Here is a 20308-nt window from a genome sequence, read left to right as displayed (position 1 = left end):
TATATAATATGAATTTTAAAATTTATTTAAAAAATAATTTTAGTAGTACTAAAGCTAATTTTGATTTATTTTTTTGTTAAAAATATAAATATAATTATATTTGATTATAGGTATGTAATTTAGATTTTAAATTTTGATAAATATATATTTTTAATATTTATATACATATTTAAGATTTTAGACTTTGAATTTTTTTTTTTAGTATATTATATTATTTTTATTTTATATAATATAACGGTTTGATAGTTCGATTATGTTACTGAAGAGTCCGATAGATTGAACTATTTTTATAAGATAGATTGGTTCGATCACGATCGATTCGTTTATGAAAACATTGCTCGTTATTTTCTAGCCATTATTTCGACAATTTCAATTTCATTTGTTATGTTTTTCAATTGAAATTTATTTTGCATAGAGCAATTGAAATCCATGTTGATCACCTATCAGCGGGAGAAACAACGTAGGTGGCAGAAACAAACTTTGGAATCTTCTCTCTACCTCTCGTTGTCTTAATAATTAATTAACTATTTAAAATTATAGTGTACTATTTAAAATTTGAGTTTGAATTATTTATTTACTAATTATCCATAACTTAATTGAACTAAATAAGGGGAGTTAGACAATAATATCCTTCTAATTAATTGCTAATTTTTTGGTAAATTTATTTGCAGTCTTGATTCCTAAAATAAATTATCAAGAACTTTATTATTTAAAAAATTATAATTAAATTTATAATGATCCGCCTTAAATATGGAAAAATACATAATATCCGGAACCAATTCAATTAAAAAGGCCTACATAAACAAATCAAAGATCATTTTTTTTTCAAAAAGTAGGTCTATTGTGAGGCGGTCTCACGAGTCTTTATCTGTGAGACGAGTCAACCTTACCGATATTCACAATAAAAAGTAATACTCTTAGCATAAGAAATAATAATTTTTCATGAATGACTCAAATAAGAGATCTGTCTCACAAAATACGACCCGTGAGACCGTCTAACGCAAGTTTTTGCCTTTAAAAAATCAGTTATTTCAGTTTGTTCGTCTTTTTTTTTTTAGAAAAACCAAAACCAAATAATGAATTTTTTTAAAAAAATAAAAACCGAATTTCCAAATTAACCGTAAAGAAAATCTGAGTTAATTCCATTTAATCGGTTGTTATAAAACATTGGTAAGAAAATCATAAGCATTATTGATGTCCAAATCGTCGAAATATTGTATCCAATTTATTACATCACTAAATTTCTTATGTGTCTTAAACATTTTTTTCATACAAATACATGTATAATTAGTTCCAAAATGGGTTGACTTTGTGTAAACCGCAACTATTTTCTCCATTGAAATCATCGTTTAAGGACCTATTGCTATATTTGAAGCACCTCCTCCTCCCTTCCTTGGAACATTGGTGAACAAAAATCTGGATTTTCCGACGAATTCGGATTGATACATAAGATGCTGTTGAATTTATTTCTACTTCTTCTGACAGGTTTATTGTTAGTATATTTTGTTACAATATGGTTGTATAGACCATGTAGTTACAAAAGATTACCACCATCACCACCAAAGCTACCAATCTTGGGAAATCTTCATCAGTTGAGTCCACTGACTCACCGTTCCTTGCAATCGTTGGGGAGAAAATATGGGCCGGTCTTTCTTCTTCACTTCGGTAGCAAGCCGGTGTTCATCGTTCAATCAGCTGATGTAGCTAAGGAGATAATGAAAACAAATGATCTGATGTTTGCTGATAAGCCTACTGCAAGAATCACAGACAAACTATTCTACAACTCCAAGGATATACTTGTCGCGCCTTATGGCGAGTATTGGAGGAAAATGAAAAGCATGTGTATTCTCCAGCTTTTGAATGCTAAAAGGGTTCAGTCCTTCCATGCCATAAGGGAGGAGGAAACGGCCCTTTTGATGGAAAGGATCAAGTCGTGTTCTTCGTCCCTTTTGCCAGTAAACTTGAGTGAATTGTTTCTGATGCTCGCCAATGATCTGATCTGCAGATCGGCTTTTGGAAGGAAGTACACTGATGGGAAATATGGGAATAAGTTTCCAATGCTTCTGAAGGAGCTTTTACATCTGATGGGAAGTGTAAGGATTGGAGAATTTATACCTTTTCTCGCTTGGATTGACCGCATAAGCGGTTTTGATGCTCAAGTTGATAGCGTTGCTAAAGAATTTGATGACTTCTTGGAGATGGTAATCCAAGAGCACATGAATACAGGCCAAGATAAAGGTGATGCAGTGGTGAAGGAGGAAAAAAGCAGAGAGAATTTTGTTGACATTTTGCTCAAGATTTACAAGGATAATGTGACTGGTGTCTACATTGACAGAGATAATATCAAAGGGATAATTTTGGTGAGAACTTCTTTCTTCTAAAGTCACAACACACACTCAATTTCATTCCAATCACAATGATTCTTCCATAATTTACAGATTTTTTCACAAAAAATTGTGATCTGAATCTGAAAACATTCCCATTATCTATATTTCAAACACCAAGACATTTAAAAGAATCAGTTGTACTGTTACAATAAGTCTTAACTAACTTCTAGCATGACACAAACAATCTGAAAACAGGACATACTAGTCGGGGGAACTGATACTACTTCTACAACACTGGAGTGGGCGATGACCGAACTTCTACGCCACCCTACAGTCTTGAAGAAACTGCAAAGCGAAGTCCGAGAAATCCTTAAAGGCAGACAGGACATCACCGATGATGACCTGGAGAATATGCATTATTTGAAAGCCGTGATCAAAGAAACTCTTCGTTACCACACTCCAATACCATTCATAGCCAGAGTAGCACGAGACAACCTTAAAATCATGGGATATGATATTGCATTGGGGACAATGGTAATAGCCAATGCATGGGCTATAGGTAGAGACCCTGCGTCATGGATTGAACCCGAAAGATTCATGCCGGAGAGATTTTTGAATTCTTCAGTAGATTTTAAGGGGCAAGATTTCGGGTTTATCCCATTTGGTGCCGGGAGAAGGGGTTGCCCAGGGATCGCATTCGCAACGGCAAGTGTTGAACTTGTGTTGGCTAATCTTATGCAAAAGTTTGAATGGGATTTGGCTGATGGGAAAAAAGGGGAGGAATTGGATGCCATAGAGCATCCTGGTGTTACAATTCATAGGAAAAATCCTCTTTTTGTCGTAGCAACTCAAAGTTATTTCTAGTCTGGAGCACAAGTCCTTGACAGTGTCATTAGAAAAAGTGTGGCTGGTTGTAATTCACAATAGCAAGTTCTTTTTTTATTTTATTTTAGATACAATAATAATCCCTTTGATATTTATTATCTCTGTACAGTAGACGCGGCCACGGGCCGTGTCTAGGCCAGGGTTCGGGATCGGTCTCTGATTAACTGTTGGGTCCTGATCCAAAATATTTTTTTTTTTAAAAAAATTAATTGTTAAATTTAAAGAATAACAAAAATTTAGAATCTTTAGTCTTGATGAATGAAAATTAAACAAGAAAATTAAGGAAAACTCAAAATGATACCCCGAGGTTCGAAGTTTGAACCGGACTCAAAATGTGCAACGGAGCTGTTTGAAATTTCCAGACAACGTGGTCCACACTAAATCCAGGCAGTTTACCTCTCGTTGGAGCGGCCAAATTCGGTCGCCGCTTATTGTTACATAAACTAGAATTCAAATTTTCAAATTCAAGGTATCACATACAACAATGAAAATATATAAAAAGGGTTTGCACTTGTGTAGTTTTAAATATATTGTATAACTACATAATTTGCATAGTTATCCTTTTTTGATGTAGATGAATCAAAGTCCTATTTATCATGTAAGTGGCTGCAAAAATGACATTACCCCAATGATAGCGGGGGAACATTTGACTTAAAAAGTAAAGCATGAGCCACCTCAAGAAGGTGTCGATTTTTTCACTCAGAAAGCCATTTTGCTGTGGTGTCTTAACACACGAGCTTTGGTGAATGATCCCATGTGCTTGTAGGTAACCCCCAAAAACAAAATTGAAATAATAACAAGCTCGATCGGTGTGTAATGCCCGAATATGGAAAGAAAAAGGTTGTGTTTCAATCATTAAATGAATTTTTTTTAAAGAATTTGGCATTTCTGATTTATTTTTCACGAGGAAGACCCATGATAGATGCGTGTGATCATAAAAAAATAAGATAAAGCAGCGAGTATCGCAAAGATTGGGTATATTCGATGGTCCCAAAATAGAATCTGCTTTTGCTTTCCTCAACATTGATTTGCGATTTTTTCGGGAATTTTTATCATTGCTTTTGTGTCATTTCTTCTTGTAGTCATCTTTCTTGAGCTTAGAACAATTTGCAATAAAATGACCAAGTCTTTCCACAATTGAAACAAGCCATATCACCATATAGTGACTCTTTCTTGAAGTTTTGATTGGGATCCAGATAGGTTCTTTGGCTCTTCTTCATAAATCTTGAGAATTTCTTAACAAATAATGATATGACATCATCGTTGCTGATTTGTTCAACAGTTCTTTCATATATTTTCTCAACAACAACAGTAGTTGAGACATTTGGAACAGTAGCAGCAAAAGTAAGAGCTTTAGTGGGCTGACTTGATGAAGGCTCTTCACCATTTCTTGCTTCAAGTTCAAGTTCGTAGGCCTTCAAATGTGCAAACAAGTCATGTAGTTCTATTTTGCTCAAATCCTTTGATTCTCTCATTACCATGGTTTTAACATCACATTCTTTATGTAGTTCTCCCATAACCTTGAGAGCAATTTCTCTGTTGCCATATTCCTTGCTAAGAGCTGTTAATACGTTGATAATGCTACTGAATCTCTCATCAAAATCATTTAAAAGATTCTCCAATCTTCACATTAAAATTCTCAAATTTCTACATTGCTAGAAAAAGTTTATTTTCTTATGTCTGGTTATTTCCTTCAACCTACTTCTTCAAGATTTATTTTGCAAAAGAATACATCTTGATTTTGCTGAAGGTGTTCTTGTCAAAAGTTTTATACAAAATATCATTGGATACATCAAAATTTTCTTTCCTTTTATCTTTGCAGATCCACTCGCATATGTGTTTTTCAGCATTTGTGGAGCACCTTCTATTACATCAACTATTGGATTGGCTTTCATGTTTTTAATGGAACCATCAGTAATGGCATACCAAATGTCATCTTCTTGTAATGCAAGATGAGCTTTCATTCCGATTTTTCAGTCGTCGAAGTTTTCTTTTGAGAACATAAGAATCTTGCTGAAAGATGTCATGGTTATATGCAGAAGATGATTCATAACGAGATAAACCCGCTCTGATACCACTTATTAGGATCGGTGGAATGTGTAAAAAGGGGTTGAATCAAATGTTTTAAGAATTTAAAAGCCGGTCTCTGAATTGTTTTAAGAATTTAAAAGCCGGTCTCTTCTTAACGAGATAAACCCACTCTGATACCGCTTCTGAAAAGTGTACTTCTGAATTGTTTTAAGAATTTAAAAGCCGATCTCTTCTTGGAGAGTGCAGCAGAAGTGCGAAAATAGTCCACAACAATTTAACGAAACTAAAAGCATTGGAAGGTCTCGTTTCTCGATGTTCGAAGAACAAAATCTTTCTACGTCTTCCCTTCTCCTGTTTCTAGAAGATATCAGTAGAAAACTTTGATGGAACACACTTGTACAAATCCCATCCAGTTGGTCTTACTTTTATCCATTGAAACTCCTAGTGTCACAATGCAATACTTAATATATATAATTATGGGGAAGGACTCTTCCTCAAATCACAAAAATTTCACACTTTATAGTAGCTAAAACAATGAATGTGTATGAATAAAGATATCACAAATGATTTTCTAAATCTGCTAAGTCTTTAAATTATGTTCTGGTTTTCTGAGGCTTTGAAAAGCTTGAGTCTTTTTAACGATTGTTCACATTAAATTCAAAGTTCTAGAGAAGAAATGTTTTTTTAGAATCCTCGAGAGGCCTTTATATAGTTGATCTTTAACATTTAAGAAAGAACAACTCTTTTTCTCTTTAAGAGTACATGAATCCAAAATATAATTTGTTAAAGATAGTAATAAATGATCTTTTACGGTCATTTAATGTCATTAAATGAAGTGTACTTTTGTACAGAACGGTCATAATAAATTGGGACATCATCTGATAAAAGATACACAAAAAACGGATATCAACAGTCTCTTATTAAAGATTATATGATTTGATGTTAATCTGAAATGCTATTACAAGAGATTTAGCACGAAGTCTAGTGCTTTTGATTATGAAGTACCGTAATCTAGTTTTGCTTAACTGTCTATTGGAGTTTTTTTCTAAGTGTTCTGGTTTTCCTTTTAAGGTTCTGATTTTCCATACTCATCACATCACCACAGTTAAGATGAATTTAACACACTCTTTTCATTTTTCTAAAGAAAAATTCTTTATTAAATATGTATTGGTTTAATTTTCGAAAAAATGAAAGGTGTATATGTTTTGGCTCACATATTTTTTATTTTAATTTTTTAAAAAAATATGATTAATAGAGAATAATAAGAATAATAGTTGGGATAGTAATAATAATTTGAATATGCAAAATTCTTTAATTTTATGCTAAATTCTTGATTTTTCGCTCATATATATATTATTTATTTAAATGTGTTGGTTTACTTTTCGAAAAAACAAGAGAAGATGTGTATATTTGGAAATTGGAATAATAATAAATTCGAATATACAAAATTCTTGAACTTTTGTACGCAACATTCTTGAATTTTGTTTTTATTTTAAAAAATTCATCTATTTATAAAATATGCATTGATTATTTTTCCAAAAAAATAAAAAAATTTGTATAATAATAATAATTATAATGTTTAGTATTATTATTATAAAAAAATATTATTGTATTTTTTTATCAATCATACTGATAAAAATAAATAGAACAATACACATACAAAATTTTTTTTGAAAAAATTCAAGCAACGCATATTAAATAAATAATGGAAATTTTTTAGATAACGAAAAACATATAATTTTTTTAAGATAAATTACCTAACATTTTAAAAGTAAAGAATATTTAAAAAAAATGTCCAGTTCAACATTTAAAATTAAGTTCACTTTCAAATCAATGAATTTGACACCAACTTTCTTGCAAGTGATATCAAATCCCATTTTATTTAGGAAAGTTGGTCAAATCCTGAAAGAAACCTTTGCTAAAAAAAAGAAACAAAAAAGAATGATTTTTTATATATATATATATAAAAGGAAATGGTGTCAATAGGTTGCAGCATGAGTTGTAGCCTACAATTTACTAGTTTTTAAATATTTTTGTCAAAATTTACTAACCATTTTAATTTTGAATTTTTTAATAAAAATTAATATAAAAAAACTTTAAAAAACCTGATTTAAAAGATGAGTAGGTCTCTTGTGAGACAGTCTCAAGAATCTCTATCTGTGAGCCGGGTCAAGCTTACCGATATTCACAATAAAAAGTAATACTCTTAGCATAAAAAGTAATAATTTTTCATGGTTGACTCAAATAAGATATCCGTCTTTACAAAATACGATCCGTGAGACCGTCTGACACAAGTTTTTGTCTCAAAAGAAGAGTTATCATCTATGATTTGGACATAGAATGGTTCCAATGTTCAATGTAGGAGGATTTGGAATACATTATGCTGACTAAAATAGAAACATAAAAAAGAAAAACGGATTGAAAATTCAAGAAATCCAAATATATCTAGATATAAACAATAAACCTTATATTATGGAATTGAAATTTCTAAATCTGAAAAGTCAAATAAGACAACCAAATTTGACTGATTTCGAATGAAATTTCTTCAAAACATAAATACGTCAATATGGAAGTTTCTTAGAACTACAAATAAATGTTTAAAAAAATTGATTTTTCATTTTCAAGAAAGGTTATTAATTAATATAAAAGGAGTTTACAGAGAGGCAATCTGCCTAGCTATATCTCCGCAGCCTTGCGAAAACAATGAGTTCTCAGATTTTCTTGATACTCTTTCTTAGCTTGATCGCACCTTTGTTCTTGTCCTTTCTCGTGAAAAATAAGAGACCAAAAAAGCTCCCTCCTGGCCCTAAAAAGCTCCCGATAATAGGCAATCTTCATCAGCTCGGGAAGTTACCTCATCGATCGTTTCAAGAATTATCCAAAATATATGGAGATCTCATGCTCTTGCATTTCGGGTCCGTGCCCACGTTGATTGTGTCCTCGGCCGACATGGCGCGAGAAATCTTTAAATCACACGATGTTGCTTTCTCAGGGAGACCCTCCTTGTATATCGGTAAGAAATTGGCATACGATTCATCCAGCATTTCTTTAGCACCATACGGTCAGTATTGGAGACAAGTAAGGAAAATAGCGGTTTTGGAACTGTTGTCGGTTAAAAGGGTCCAATCTTTCGGTAGAATACGGGATGAAGAGGTGGATTTCATGATTCATCGAGTATCTGAACACAATGCAAGTCCTGTGAATTTGAGCACACTGACATTTTCGTTGACGAATAACGTCGTCTGCCGGGCTGCTTTCGGAAGACTGAGCCCCGATGAGCATGGGAATAGCGATGGAAGGATGAGCAGGTTTCAACATATCCTTCTTGAAATGCAGCATTTGGCTGCTGGATTTAATGTTGCAAACGTTTTTCCATCTCTGGCTTGGATTAACAAGTTTAATGGCGTCGAAAAGAAGATCGACAGGAGTTTTCTGGAAGTGGACTCATTTTTCGACAAAGTTATAGAAGAACATCGTGATCCCAACAGGCCTGAACCTGATCAAGAAGATATTATTGATGTATTGCTTCGGATTCAGAAGGACCCCAATCAAGAATTCAAGCTGAAAGATGAACATGTCAAGGGTGTTCTTGGAGTATGCATTCTTTCCCTCCACATATTCTATTCAATTTTCTCTAAATATCACACACCAAATTAAATCTATACAACGAATATTTGCAGAATATATTTGGCGCTGGAACTGATACTTCATCTACAACAATCGAATGGACAATGGCGGAATTGGTAAGAAACCCCCGAGTCAAAGAAAAAGCTCAACAAGAAGTGAGAAAAGCCTGTAAAGGAAAAGTGAAAGTAGAAGAAAACGATCTCCAAAGACTCACATACCTAAAACTAGTCATAAAAGAGTCATTAAGACTCCATCCACCCGCCCCGTTGCTGGTCCCTAGAGAAACTACCGAGGATTGTATCATAGACAACAAATACGAAATCCCCGCGAAGACCCGAGTCATTTTCAATGCAGCTGCAATCGGAACTGATCCAAAATATTGGGATAACCCTGAAAAATTCTACCCTGAGAGGTTTTTGAACAGCGATATCGATTTCAGAGGACATCATTTTGAGTTGCTGCCATTTGGTGCTGGCAGAAGAGGCTGCCCTGGAATCAGTTTCGCTATATCTTTGGTAGAGCTTGCGATCGCTAATCTTTTGTTTTCCTTCGATTGGGAGATCCCACAGGGAATGTCAACACAAGATCTTGATATGGAAGAGGCACTTGGGATCACAATGCGTAAGAAAATCCCACTTTGTCTCGTAGCTTCACCACCAACAAATGATATCCATTGATATATATTTGTGTAATTGGTAACCTTTTGTGTGCTCAAATTATATTATTTTTGTTATTGCAAGAAGGATATTGTTTGTAATGGACCTCGACCCTGAGATTTTAATTTTAACTAATAAATTGTTTTTAAATAATAATTAATCCAGCAAATGAAAATTGTACGTTTATTACAATCGTGTTAAAATGAAAAAAAAAAAAAAAAGAAAGAAAGAAAAAACAAATGTACTAGTATTTCACTTATGCGAAGCATATACAGTTATCTCATGTAATTAAAAATTGAAATTAGTTAGTACGGGGTTATGTTTCATTTTGTCTATGACGGGATGTTTTATTGTTTTATGTATATATCAACCCTGCAAAATATAGAAAAATCATGCTTTTTTACATTCAGAAAAGATTACTATTAGAATTCTCGATCATGAAAGATGCATTTTAAATTGAAATCTTTATTGTTTTCAAATCTAGGTAGATTATAACAACGAATTAGCTGTATGTGCATTTTTTAAGGGTTAAACTTAAGCATAACATTGAATAAATGAGTAATTTTTGTAATATGATTGAAAAATGGTATCACGCTTGTACCAAATATGACAAAATGTATTTATCAATTATGCAGTACTATACATATAAATTTATGTATAGTGTATAAAACCCTAACAGGGAATATTGCAAAAGAATAGTGATTGTCCACAATGGTTTACTAGTATTGTATCAAAAGATTTTCTTGGTGATGGTTGAGTATATTGGTGTTTCTATCCCTACAAAAAACTCTAACTATAATTAAATAAAATGATATAAATAATACAAACTTTTAATGTATTTTTAACTTTAAGAAAGAATTTTGTATTCAAATTTGAATTTTGAAAAGTAATTTGAATAGACATAATACAATAGCATATTCATTATATATTGGTATTACTGTTTAAACCTAAGCCGGACGAGTCGGTTCGACCGGTTATTGGGAACCGATCATGGGTCCGGTTTAGAACCTATAAAACATTTTTACCGTCAAACATGTTAGAACAAGTCAAATATTGATTGGACCCGTCTTGAACTGGTGAATCGATTCACCCATTTTTACTTTTTCGAAAAAATTGATTTTTTATTTTATGTAAAAAAATTAATTCTTATATTTAAATTTTTTATAATATATATAATTATTTGGATTTTTGATTTTAATAAAATCTTATTTTTTAGTAATATTAAACATTATTTTTATTTTTTTATTTTGTAAAAAAATATATGTATATATATATATAATTATATTTGATTATATGTATATTGTTTAGATCTTAAAGTTGGATATATATATATATATATTTATATATATATATATATATATATATATATATATATATATATAAAAGATCGTTATAATTTTAAATATATTATTATTATTTGTATAATATTATATGATTTTCCGGTTCGACCGGCTGAACCTTTCTTTAAGGTAAACGTTCGATCACCAATCGAGTTATGAAAGCATTAATTTATACAATAACCTATGCATTATGTATTTATTATTAGACATTTAATACATTATGATGGAACATGTGAGGGCACCTTGGAAGGTGCTTCAAACACAATAAACAATGAGCTACAATAGTTCGTGTTCTAAGAATGCAAACATCGATGAATTAGATCGGGTTTGGTTTTAAACCAAGCGAAAATTACCTGAAACAATCCTTCGTTAACAAAACTAATCAATTTTATAACTTGTGCAACTGAATAACTGAAAATTACATGGGATCAGTTCTGGATTATATCAATTTAGTTATGGACAGAACTGAACTGATCAAATCAGTTAAGAACAAAAACAAGCAATTCAACAAAAATAACACAAGATATATTTATGGATATTCGGAGACTTCAACTACTCCTACGTCACACCTTCTACCTCTTCGGGTATGTACCACTAGAAGACTTTGATTAATTACAAAAAGTGTAATAATACACCCAGCTTAGGACTTACCCACTGTCTAACTGAACTCCTAGTCTAGGCTGAAGGCAACACCTTCCAGCCAACATTTTTTTAACGTCTGTGTGTCAAAGACTACATACACATGTTTTATGTCTTTCTGCAAGACAGAATTTGAGTGGTGGTGTATGTGTGTGTGTGTGTGTGAACTGATCTCTAAAAACTACCCGAAAATGTGATCACACACTGAGGGATATATGCTTCTAAAACTAAGCTGATAACACGTTGAAGTGTTCCATCTAGGGTGATTGCTTCTTCAAAGCTTATAATTATGCGTGCCCTCTCTGTATTTTATCTTTTCACTCGTCAACTCTCATATTTGTCTTCACCGAGCTTCAGATTCTATTTATAGGCTGAACGTACAGTGAGACTCGGTGAATGAATCCGTTGAAGTTTGAATTTATTCCCCCAAATAGATATCTGGAACATTTGGCTTTAAGCGTTGCTGCAACGTCTCTTATTGTATCTTGATGGTACAATAGCTTTTGTACCTTTGTACATAGCTGGATTAAGCTTGTAGAATTTGCAAACTAGTTCGCTCCTAAATGATGTTCTGAATTGGTCTTGAACTGGTGAGGTGAAATCGTTTGACTCGTCAGCTGAACTGATTTTACTGATTCAGTTGAACTGGTCAGTTGGGCTCTTCATCAGTTGGCCGGGCATCTGAAGATCTTCTGTTGAACAACCTATCAACTGACAATCAGTTGAACTGCTCTTGATACTTCAGTTGTACTGGTTCAGTTCGACCAATCAATTGACACTTTCAGATTTCGTCTCGATAACTTCAGTTTAAACTTGGTAACTAATCAGTTCAAAGCTTGATCAGTTTCAGTTTCTGCGTGCTTAGGTAAACTTATTATAAACAAATAAAAAAGTTTTGTTAACATCAAAATAAAGATTGCGAACCTCGAATGTTTCAACATATTACGTGGATACTTAAATGATATACTTATTTAATTATTTAGCAAATACATTTTGATGGGATTTTATTAAATTTAAAAGACAAATCTGTTTTATATTTATATTATGATGCATAAGATGTTATTTTCTATGATTCAAAATTAAAATTATTAAGTATGAGCGTTTGAGTAAATAATTAAAATACAAATAAACTAAATGTATTATAAACCGTACAATTAGAAAACACAAAATCAATTTAAATTTTTTTAAAAACTTCATAAAATACAATGTTTGTCATTGAATTTTTCTTGTTTCTATTACTATCAAATATCAAAAATTTAGACACTTAGGTTTCGTAAATCTGGATACAGTGATATACATCTGACAGTGATGGATCCTGACTTTTGTTTATTATCAATGCGTATGATACAATCAAATGATACTGTATTAGTTGGAATTTAAAAGAAAGTTTTGGATCAGAAAGGGTCAATAACATTATTGGAATAAGCACTTTATAACCGGCATTACTTCTAATAAGAATTTGTCTTTCCAAAACATGATTTCCTAGCCTCGTCATGATCAATATAGTGCTATTTCATAATCCAAGAGAATGATCTAAGTTCCACAGCAACAAACCGGAATTCCAACCTTCAAGTTTAATTCGTTGTTATGTACTCCATTACATTTTATACAATTTAAGAATTCATGTGTATGCACATCATACAGTAGATCAACATTTATATCCGAGGCACTCCATATCAGAATTTAAATACAACCTTCCCTCGGAATGATTTTTAGATGTCATATATTCATTTATGAACTGAACGACATCAATAGTCTGTGCCAAAATAGCCTTCTGCTAAAAATATTCAGTATCGTTGATATTGTTGCTTGAAGACGATATGTACTCTCAACTATTGCTACAATAGACTAAATACAATCTTTGAGAAAAGTTCATCACGAATATCAAGTTTCGTATAACCGTTATTCCGTTTTCCCTTCTTCTATTAGAAATCCAATTTGAAAATTGTTTTATTTTAGCACATTCTTCATCAGAACCTAAATTTTGTAGTTGCACATTTTTTGTCAATCTAAATAATGTTCAATGTCTCAAGAGATACGAGGAATTAATAGTAACAAGTACAATATCATGCGTAATACTTTTTAGAATAACATGATGTTGAAAATCGCCACCAGAATCAATTGTTTTTTCTTCGAAAGGAAATGATGGCGTGAGGGATTGACAAATCTCATTATATCTTTCATGCTTTTGTCTAGAGCTTCAAAACAAAACTTACTAAATACAGGATGATAGCAGCTCATCTAACATCACTTTTTCTCGTAGCTTCACCACCAAAAATTTGTTGAATGTGCTCACATGTTTTGTTTTTATCAATTATCACAATAGAGAAAGGGTATGTTTCAACTGGACCTCAAATCTGAGATTTACGTTTCTAAGAATAATCAAGTTATCAAGATACCATGATACCATTTATTCTACTGGCAAACAAATAAAATGGTGTAGTAGTGCCTATTTTAGCAAGTTCCATTGAGCTCTACAATGCCTGCTTTTCTAGTTCTCTGCTAAATTATTTGTTATAAGCATTTAATATTGATCATAAAGCAAGAACAAACATCCCTTCATGTTATTTGACATACTCTGTCCAAAAAAAATGTTTACCATTATTTTGGAAGCAAGTCTATGTAATTCGTACGTGAGACTAAGACTAACTAGCATGTCTGTAGAACCGAGTGCTTTCCGCTTTACCAAAATCTATAGCTAGTGGTAATAGTGCAACTCAAATCTTTTAAATTGCATAGTAGCTCAAGCACCACGGTTTGATCGCTCTATCAAGCAGAGACAATTATTGTGCCCAACATTCTCCCTTCCAATAATTGCACTTATTGCAATCAATGAGAATCAAACCCGTGACCTTGGCTCTGATACCAATAGAAGGACCGAGTGTTTGCCGCTTTACCAAAAGCTATAGCTAGTGGTAATGGTGCAACTCAAATCTTTTAAATCGCACAACAGCTGAAGCACCACGGTTTGATCGCTCTACCAAATAGGGACAATTATTGCACCCAACAATGTCGCTTTCGCAAATCACAAAAAGGTAGGTGGTATATAGAGAAGAAATGAAACATGCCGGTCATGAACTTTCATAAATCCAAACCACTCACAAAAATTAAGTAATGGAAACATTAGGATTTTGGCCATATAAATTGACATGTTTTTTTTTTTATTTTAATCATACAATTTATCAACATTTGATACATCCAGTAATTTGGATATTTTTTGGGTTTTGATGTTTTTTTACTAATAACTAAATCCAACGAATTTTACTTATTTGACATATACGTTCTCTTACGTAACTCATGTGATGATAATAAAATTTATATTACTACCTAATCAATTGAAAAATCTTTTTCCTTCTATTTTCAAATATTAGGTATGGTTCTGGTTTATTTTTCTATTTATTTTTACTTACATGAATTTTAATGTGTGCAATCGGAGCTTTATTTGCACTATATTAGTCATACAAGAGAGAATCAATGTCAAATAAGCAATATCCGTTGGATTTAATGATTTCGAGGAAAAAAAAGCCAAAACAACAAAAAAGTTAAATTACAAGATGAAAACTAAATTTAAAAAGTTACAACAAAATATGACAACTTAACTTACCAAAATATATCCCCTTAATTAATTGATACTTAATTTCACACTATTATTATATGTAAATTAAATGTTGCATGATTGGAATTTGGATGGGCGTATGGTCATTTTCTTCAACTCTATCATGTCTTTGGAAATTATAGAATACACGACAAATCATAAATGAAAATTGGAAATTCTTCTTTTTTTTTCTTTTAAAAAAATTATCTCGAAAAATCGTCTTTCTAGTACATTATGTATCACAAAAAATTAAAAATAAAAAATAAAAACAAAAGGAGCCAAATTTTGACCAACTTTCCAAGCAAACAAAGAAGCTTAAAAATTTTCCTCCATTAATATTTTATATTTATATATATGTTTTCTATTTAATCTCGTCAATCAAGTAGAATAATTTACTGATCTCTACACATTAAATGTTCACTCTTATTAGATACGTTAAAGTCTAATTATTGGTGTAACATTGAAAAATAATAAAACAACATCGAAAATTATAGATTTGTCAGATACCACATCACACGACCAAAAAGTTAAATTCTTTCATTAACTAACCTCGTTATAGAAGGAAACCTGTGCAAAAAGGTAGATAGACAATAAATGAAGCAATTAATCAATGTTTTTGGTCATTCACCCACAAAAATTCACTATCATATTCGCAATCATACTATTAATAAAAAATATTAATGTTTCCATAAATTATAAAAATGAAGTAAAAATATCTATAGTCATTCATTAAATATCATTAATAATTATCCTAAAAGAACAATTTATATATCCATTTAATTGGGTTGAATTGGGTCGATTAGATATTGCAAATATAAGAGTTGTACATTCATGCATGCTATATTTGATGCTCAAATTCTCTGCAACTTTTCGTATTCTTTGCTCTCCAATTTTCTTAAATCTTCAAACACTTAATTTTTTTAAAGAATCTTACTTGTAGAAATGACTACTCCTTCATATATATATATATATCGCAAATGTTTATGTTAAGAATTTTGAATCCATATTTTCACTTGAAAAAGGAGCAATTGTGGAAATATTTAAGATGATTGAGTCATCTGGACTCAGAATCTTTCTCAGCTCTTCTATGTAAATCTAAGTACCAGAGTTGAAGAAGAAGAATGCCTTGGACAAGGCAATTCATCTTGAAAAGAATATTCTGAAGCTGGTTAAGAGACAAGACATCGGAGAAGCCCTTAAGAGGAGATCGTACTTGGTTGATTTCTGGCTTAAAACAGAAAAAATTGGAAGCCCAATATTTGCTCAATGATTAGTCAAAATCCGCTACCCAAATACAAGATGTTAAAAGTGTTGAAGAAGACCAAGGCGAAACAAATGGAACATCCGGAACAACGATGAGAAGAAATGCAAATGATTGAGAAAGATGGAACTTTTAAAAAAGGAACAAAATAGAAGAAGTCATGGAGTAAAGAATGGACACGCCTTGTGACTGCAGAGACTAACAAAAATTATGATGATTGGAGCTCGAAATATATTGTGATACTCTTGTCCTACATTGGTTGAAAATGAAAGTTTAAAGTACTTTATAAGAGCTTACAATCATCTCTTATAGTAACTTAGATTAACCATTTTCGTAAAGTGATGATAGATACAAAATAGTTTTTATAAGGGCCTATTCTACAGTTGCGCAGATGTGGGCCTGGACCACGGGCGTGATATTTATGATGATAAATTATTGATAATATCATATTTTAGACGTTCAAAATTATGGCATTTTATTCAAAAAATACTTTTTGGAGAGACAGGGACGGCAGTCAAGTTGCACCTCACCTATCCACAAGATGTAATAAAATATGAACAAATTGTAGATATCTCACCCTATCTACAGCCTTCGGAAAATAATGAGTTCTGAGATTTTCTGGATACTCTTTCTCATTTTGATCGCACCTTTACTCTTGTTCTTAGTTGTGAAAAAGGGAAGAACAGGCGGTTTCGGTACAAGAAAGCTCCCTCTTGGCCCTAAAAAGCTCCCACTGATAGGAAATCTCCATCAGCTTGGAAGGTTACCTCATCGATCACTTCACGAGTTGTCCAGAACACATGGAGATCTCATGCTTTTGCATCTGGGGTCCGTGAGGACGTTGGTAGTGTCATCAGCCGACATGGCTCGAGAAATCTTTAAATCACATGATCTTGCTTTTTCGGGCAGGCCCTCAATGTATATAGCCAAGAAACTTGCTTACAACTCATCCAATATTTCTTTAGCACCATACGGGGAGTATTGGAGAGAACTGAGAAAGATCGCGGTTTTGGAACTGTTGACGGCGAAAAGGGTCCAATCTTTTGGTAAAATACGGGACGAAGAGGTGGCTCTCATGATTCATCGTGTATCTGAACATGGGAGGAATCCTGTAGATTTGAGTTCGTTGACATTTTCAATGTCGAATAATGTTGTCTGTCGCGCGGCCTTTGGAACGATGAGCACTGACGATCGTGAGAACCGGGACGGAATGAATAAGTTCCATCAGATTCTTCTTGAAGTGCAGCATTTGGCTGGAGAATTTAATGTTGCGGATTTTTTTCCATGGCTGGCTTGGATTAACAAGTTCAATGGTGTCGACCGGAAGATCGACACGAATTTTCTGGACATAGACGCCTTTTTCAACAAAGTTATTCAAGAACATCGTGACCCCAACAGGGCTAAACCTGATCACGAAGATATTATCGACGTGTTGCTTCGAATTCAGAAGGACCCCAATCAAGAAATCACGCTGAAAGATGAACATGTCAAGGGTGTTCTTTCGGTTTGTATTTTTGTTCCTTAAAATTTTCCATTTAATTGTCTCTTCATATTTTCACCAAACGTAAACGACCTATATTTGTTCCAATCGGACGCCTATTGAAAGAACTGTTGATATTAGCTTCAAGTAAAGATAACATTTCAAAGTTATCCAATGAACATCTGCAGGATATATTTGCTGCTGGAACTGATACCTCATCTGCATCAATCGAATGGACAATGGCGGAGCTAATGAGAAGCCCTCAAGTCAAAGAAAAAGCTCAGCAAGAAGTGAGAAAAGCTTGCAAAGGAAAGGTTAAAGTAGAAGAAAACGATCTCCAAAGACTGAATTATCTAAAATTAGTCATCAAAGAGTCATTAAGACTCCATCCACCCGCCCCGTTGATGGTCCCTAGAGAAACCACCGAGAACTGCACCATTGACAACAAATACGAAATCCCCGCAAAGACACGAGTCATTTTCAATGCAACAGCAATTGGAACGGATCCGAAATACTGGGAAAACCCTGAAAAATTCGATCCTGAAAGATTTTGTAATAGAGACATCGATTTTCGTGGACAGCATTTCGAACTGTTGCCGTTCGGTGCTGGCAGAAGGGGTTGCCCTGGAATCAACTTTGCCATTTCCGTGGTAGAACTCGCGCTCGCGAATCTCTTATTTTCCTTCGATTGGGAGCTCCCGCATGGAATGTCACCACGACAGCTTGATATGGAAGAAGCACTTGGGATCACAATGCATAAGAAAATCCCACTTCGTCTCGTAGCTTCGCCACCAAAACAAGATATCAACTGAATATGAGTACATAAGGAATTGAAGTCATCAAAGTATCATGATGCCACTCATTCTATTGGCAAACCAATAATTTGTACGTGATGTTCTTCGTCATTTTTCTGACGTTTCCCATGAATTAATGCGTGCTTTGATCTTGCGTAACTTGTGTTTGAACCTTAAGACATATTATAATGATCCTGGTTCCGTCCTTGAATTTTTCGTCGTTTCTTTTGGTTGTAATTTCTACTCTTCCACTTTTGGTTTCAATTACATAGGTATGCTTTTTTTGTTCTTACTATTATACACTTCTTAAATCGTCTCCTTTTCGGTCATTATATTAACTAAGCATTAGAAAACGCACAACCATTTTTTCAATGGATTAAACAGTTAATTATAAGAGATAATTGCATACATATCTATGTGAAATCTCGATATTACTGTTAATCTTTCGTGAAAAAATGATTTAATTAAGAAGAAAGTTTATGTAATTGGAAGGTGAAAATCATAAAGCAAGAACAAAAATGAATTATTAATTTATACATATTAGCACAGTTTTATATATCTTCCATCATTAAACGGGCCTGTCGTCATTAATTTTCTTCAACTTTTTCGTACATGTCTTTGGAATTCAGCGAACAGAAGAACAAACCATAAATAGAAATTGGAAAATATTCTTCTTTCTTTATTCTTAAAAGAATCTTTAAGGAAAATTCTTCTTTTCTTCTATATTTTGTCACGAAAATAAATAATAAAAAATAAAAAGAGGACAAATTTGACTCACTTTAAAGCAAACAAAGAAAGTAGTGGATGTCCGTATACGAATTTGCTTCTTAAGGTTGAAAAAACAACAAAAAAATCCATTCAACGTTATCAATCGACCCACACAGTTAGATTTTTTTAGCTAGGCATGCACTATATATGTTGCGCAGGAAAAAATTAATAATTAATTTGAGACAGAGAAATTTGAGGCGGAAGTTATTTAATTAATTTGGATGGGAAGATGAATAAGATAGTGTAGTTTAGTTTATAGATGGAGGTCGACATTCTTTAGTTACATTCAAATATAGGCAAACACACTGGTCGTATTTTGTGAGACGGATCTCTTATTTAGTGTCATCTATGAAAAATATTACTTTTTTATGCTAAAGTATTATTTTTTATTATAAATATCGATAGGGTTGACCCGTATCACAGATAAAGATTTGTGAGACCATCTCACAAGAGACCTACTCTTGAATATACTAGTACTAAGCATGTTTGTTGTATGTGCGTAACGAATTTGAGTGCACTATGAATGGTCGTACAGTTTGCAAACGAATATAGTCACATAATTTTTTCACCTCTTATTTGATAAAAAAAATAGTATTTCACGGTTTATCTACAATTTTAAACCATCATGGTTTCTTCAATTATTTTATTGTTTGATTTTTGAATCATTCAGTTTTTCGATTAAATTTAGCAATTTAGATGTTTCTTTATCGTCATCAGATATTGATTAATCTCTTTGATACTTGTCTGTTTATTTGATCCGCCCGTGCTCCGGATTTTCCTCCATTTTATTTTCTCCTTTTCTTTAAGAGTCATTCAGTTTTTCCATATCTTCCACCACCATTGACAGCACATAATTATTTTCAACAACTACTTTGTTGAAACAAAACTTTTGTGTTTCTTGTTTT

At 32.6% G+C, this 20308-nt stretch overlaps 3 protein-coding genes across 3 annotated transcripts; all 3 read left to right on the top strand.

Moving 5' to 3' along the window:
- Positions 1–1287: 1287 nt before the first annotated feature.
- On the top strand, positions 1288–3281 carry LOC140819668 (cytochrome P450 71A8-like). Its single transcript, XM_073179841.1, has 2 exons — positions 1288–2360; positions 2583–3281. Exons 1-2 carry the CDS (start codon positions 1452–1454, stop codon positions 3189–3191), a joined length of 1518 nt encoding a protein of 505 aa, XP_073035942.1. The 5' UTR covers positions 1288–1451; the 3' UTR covers positions 3192–3281.
- A 4615-nt stretch (positions 3282–7896) lies between these two features.
- On the top strand, positions 7897–9612 carry LOC140819574 (strychnine-11-hydroxylase-like). Its single transcript, XM_073179714.1, has 2 exons — positions 7897–8837; positions 8924–9612. The coding sequence occupies exons 1-2, from the start codon at positions 7947–7949 to the stop codon at positions 9545–9547; spliced, it is 1515 nt and encodes a 504-aa protein (XP_073035815.1). The 5' UTR covers positions 7897–7946; the 3' UTR covers positions 9548–9612.
- Positions 9613–16858: 7246 nt separating this feature from the next.
- LOC140819864 (strychnine-11-hydroxylase-like) lies at positions 16859–18925 on the top strand. Its single transcript, XM_073180109.1, has 2 exons — positions 16859–17865; positions 18030–18925. Exons 1-2 carry the CDS (start codon positions 16963–16965, stop codon positions 18651–18653), a joined length of 1527 nt encoding a protein of 508 aa, XP_073036210.1. The 5' UTR covers positions 16859–16962; the 3' UTR covers positions 18654–18925.
- Positions 18926–20308: the final 1383 nt, after the last annotated feature.

Source organism: Primulina eburnea, chromosome 18 (genome assembly GCF_022965805.1).
Source record: "Primulina eburnea isolate SZY01 chromosome 18, ASM2296580v1, whole genome shotgun sequence".
NCBI lineage: Eukaryota > Viridiplantae > Streptophyta > Magnoliopsida > Lamiales > Gesneriaceae > Primulina > Primulina eburnea.
This window is presented reverse-complemented; position numbering and strand designations above follow the sequence as displayed.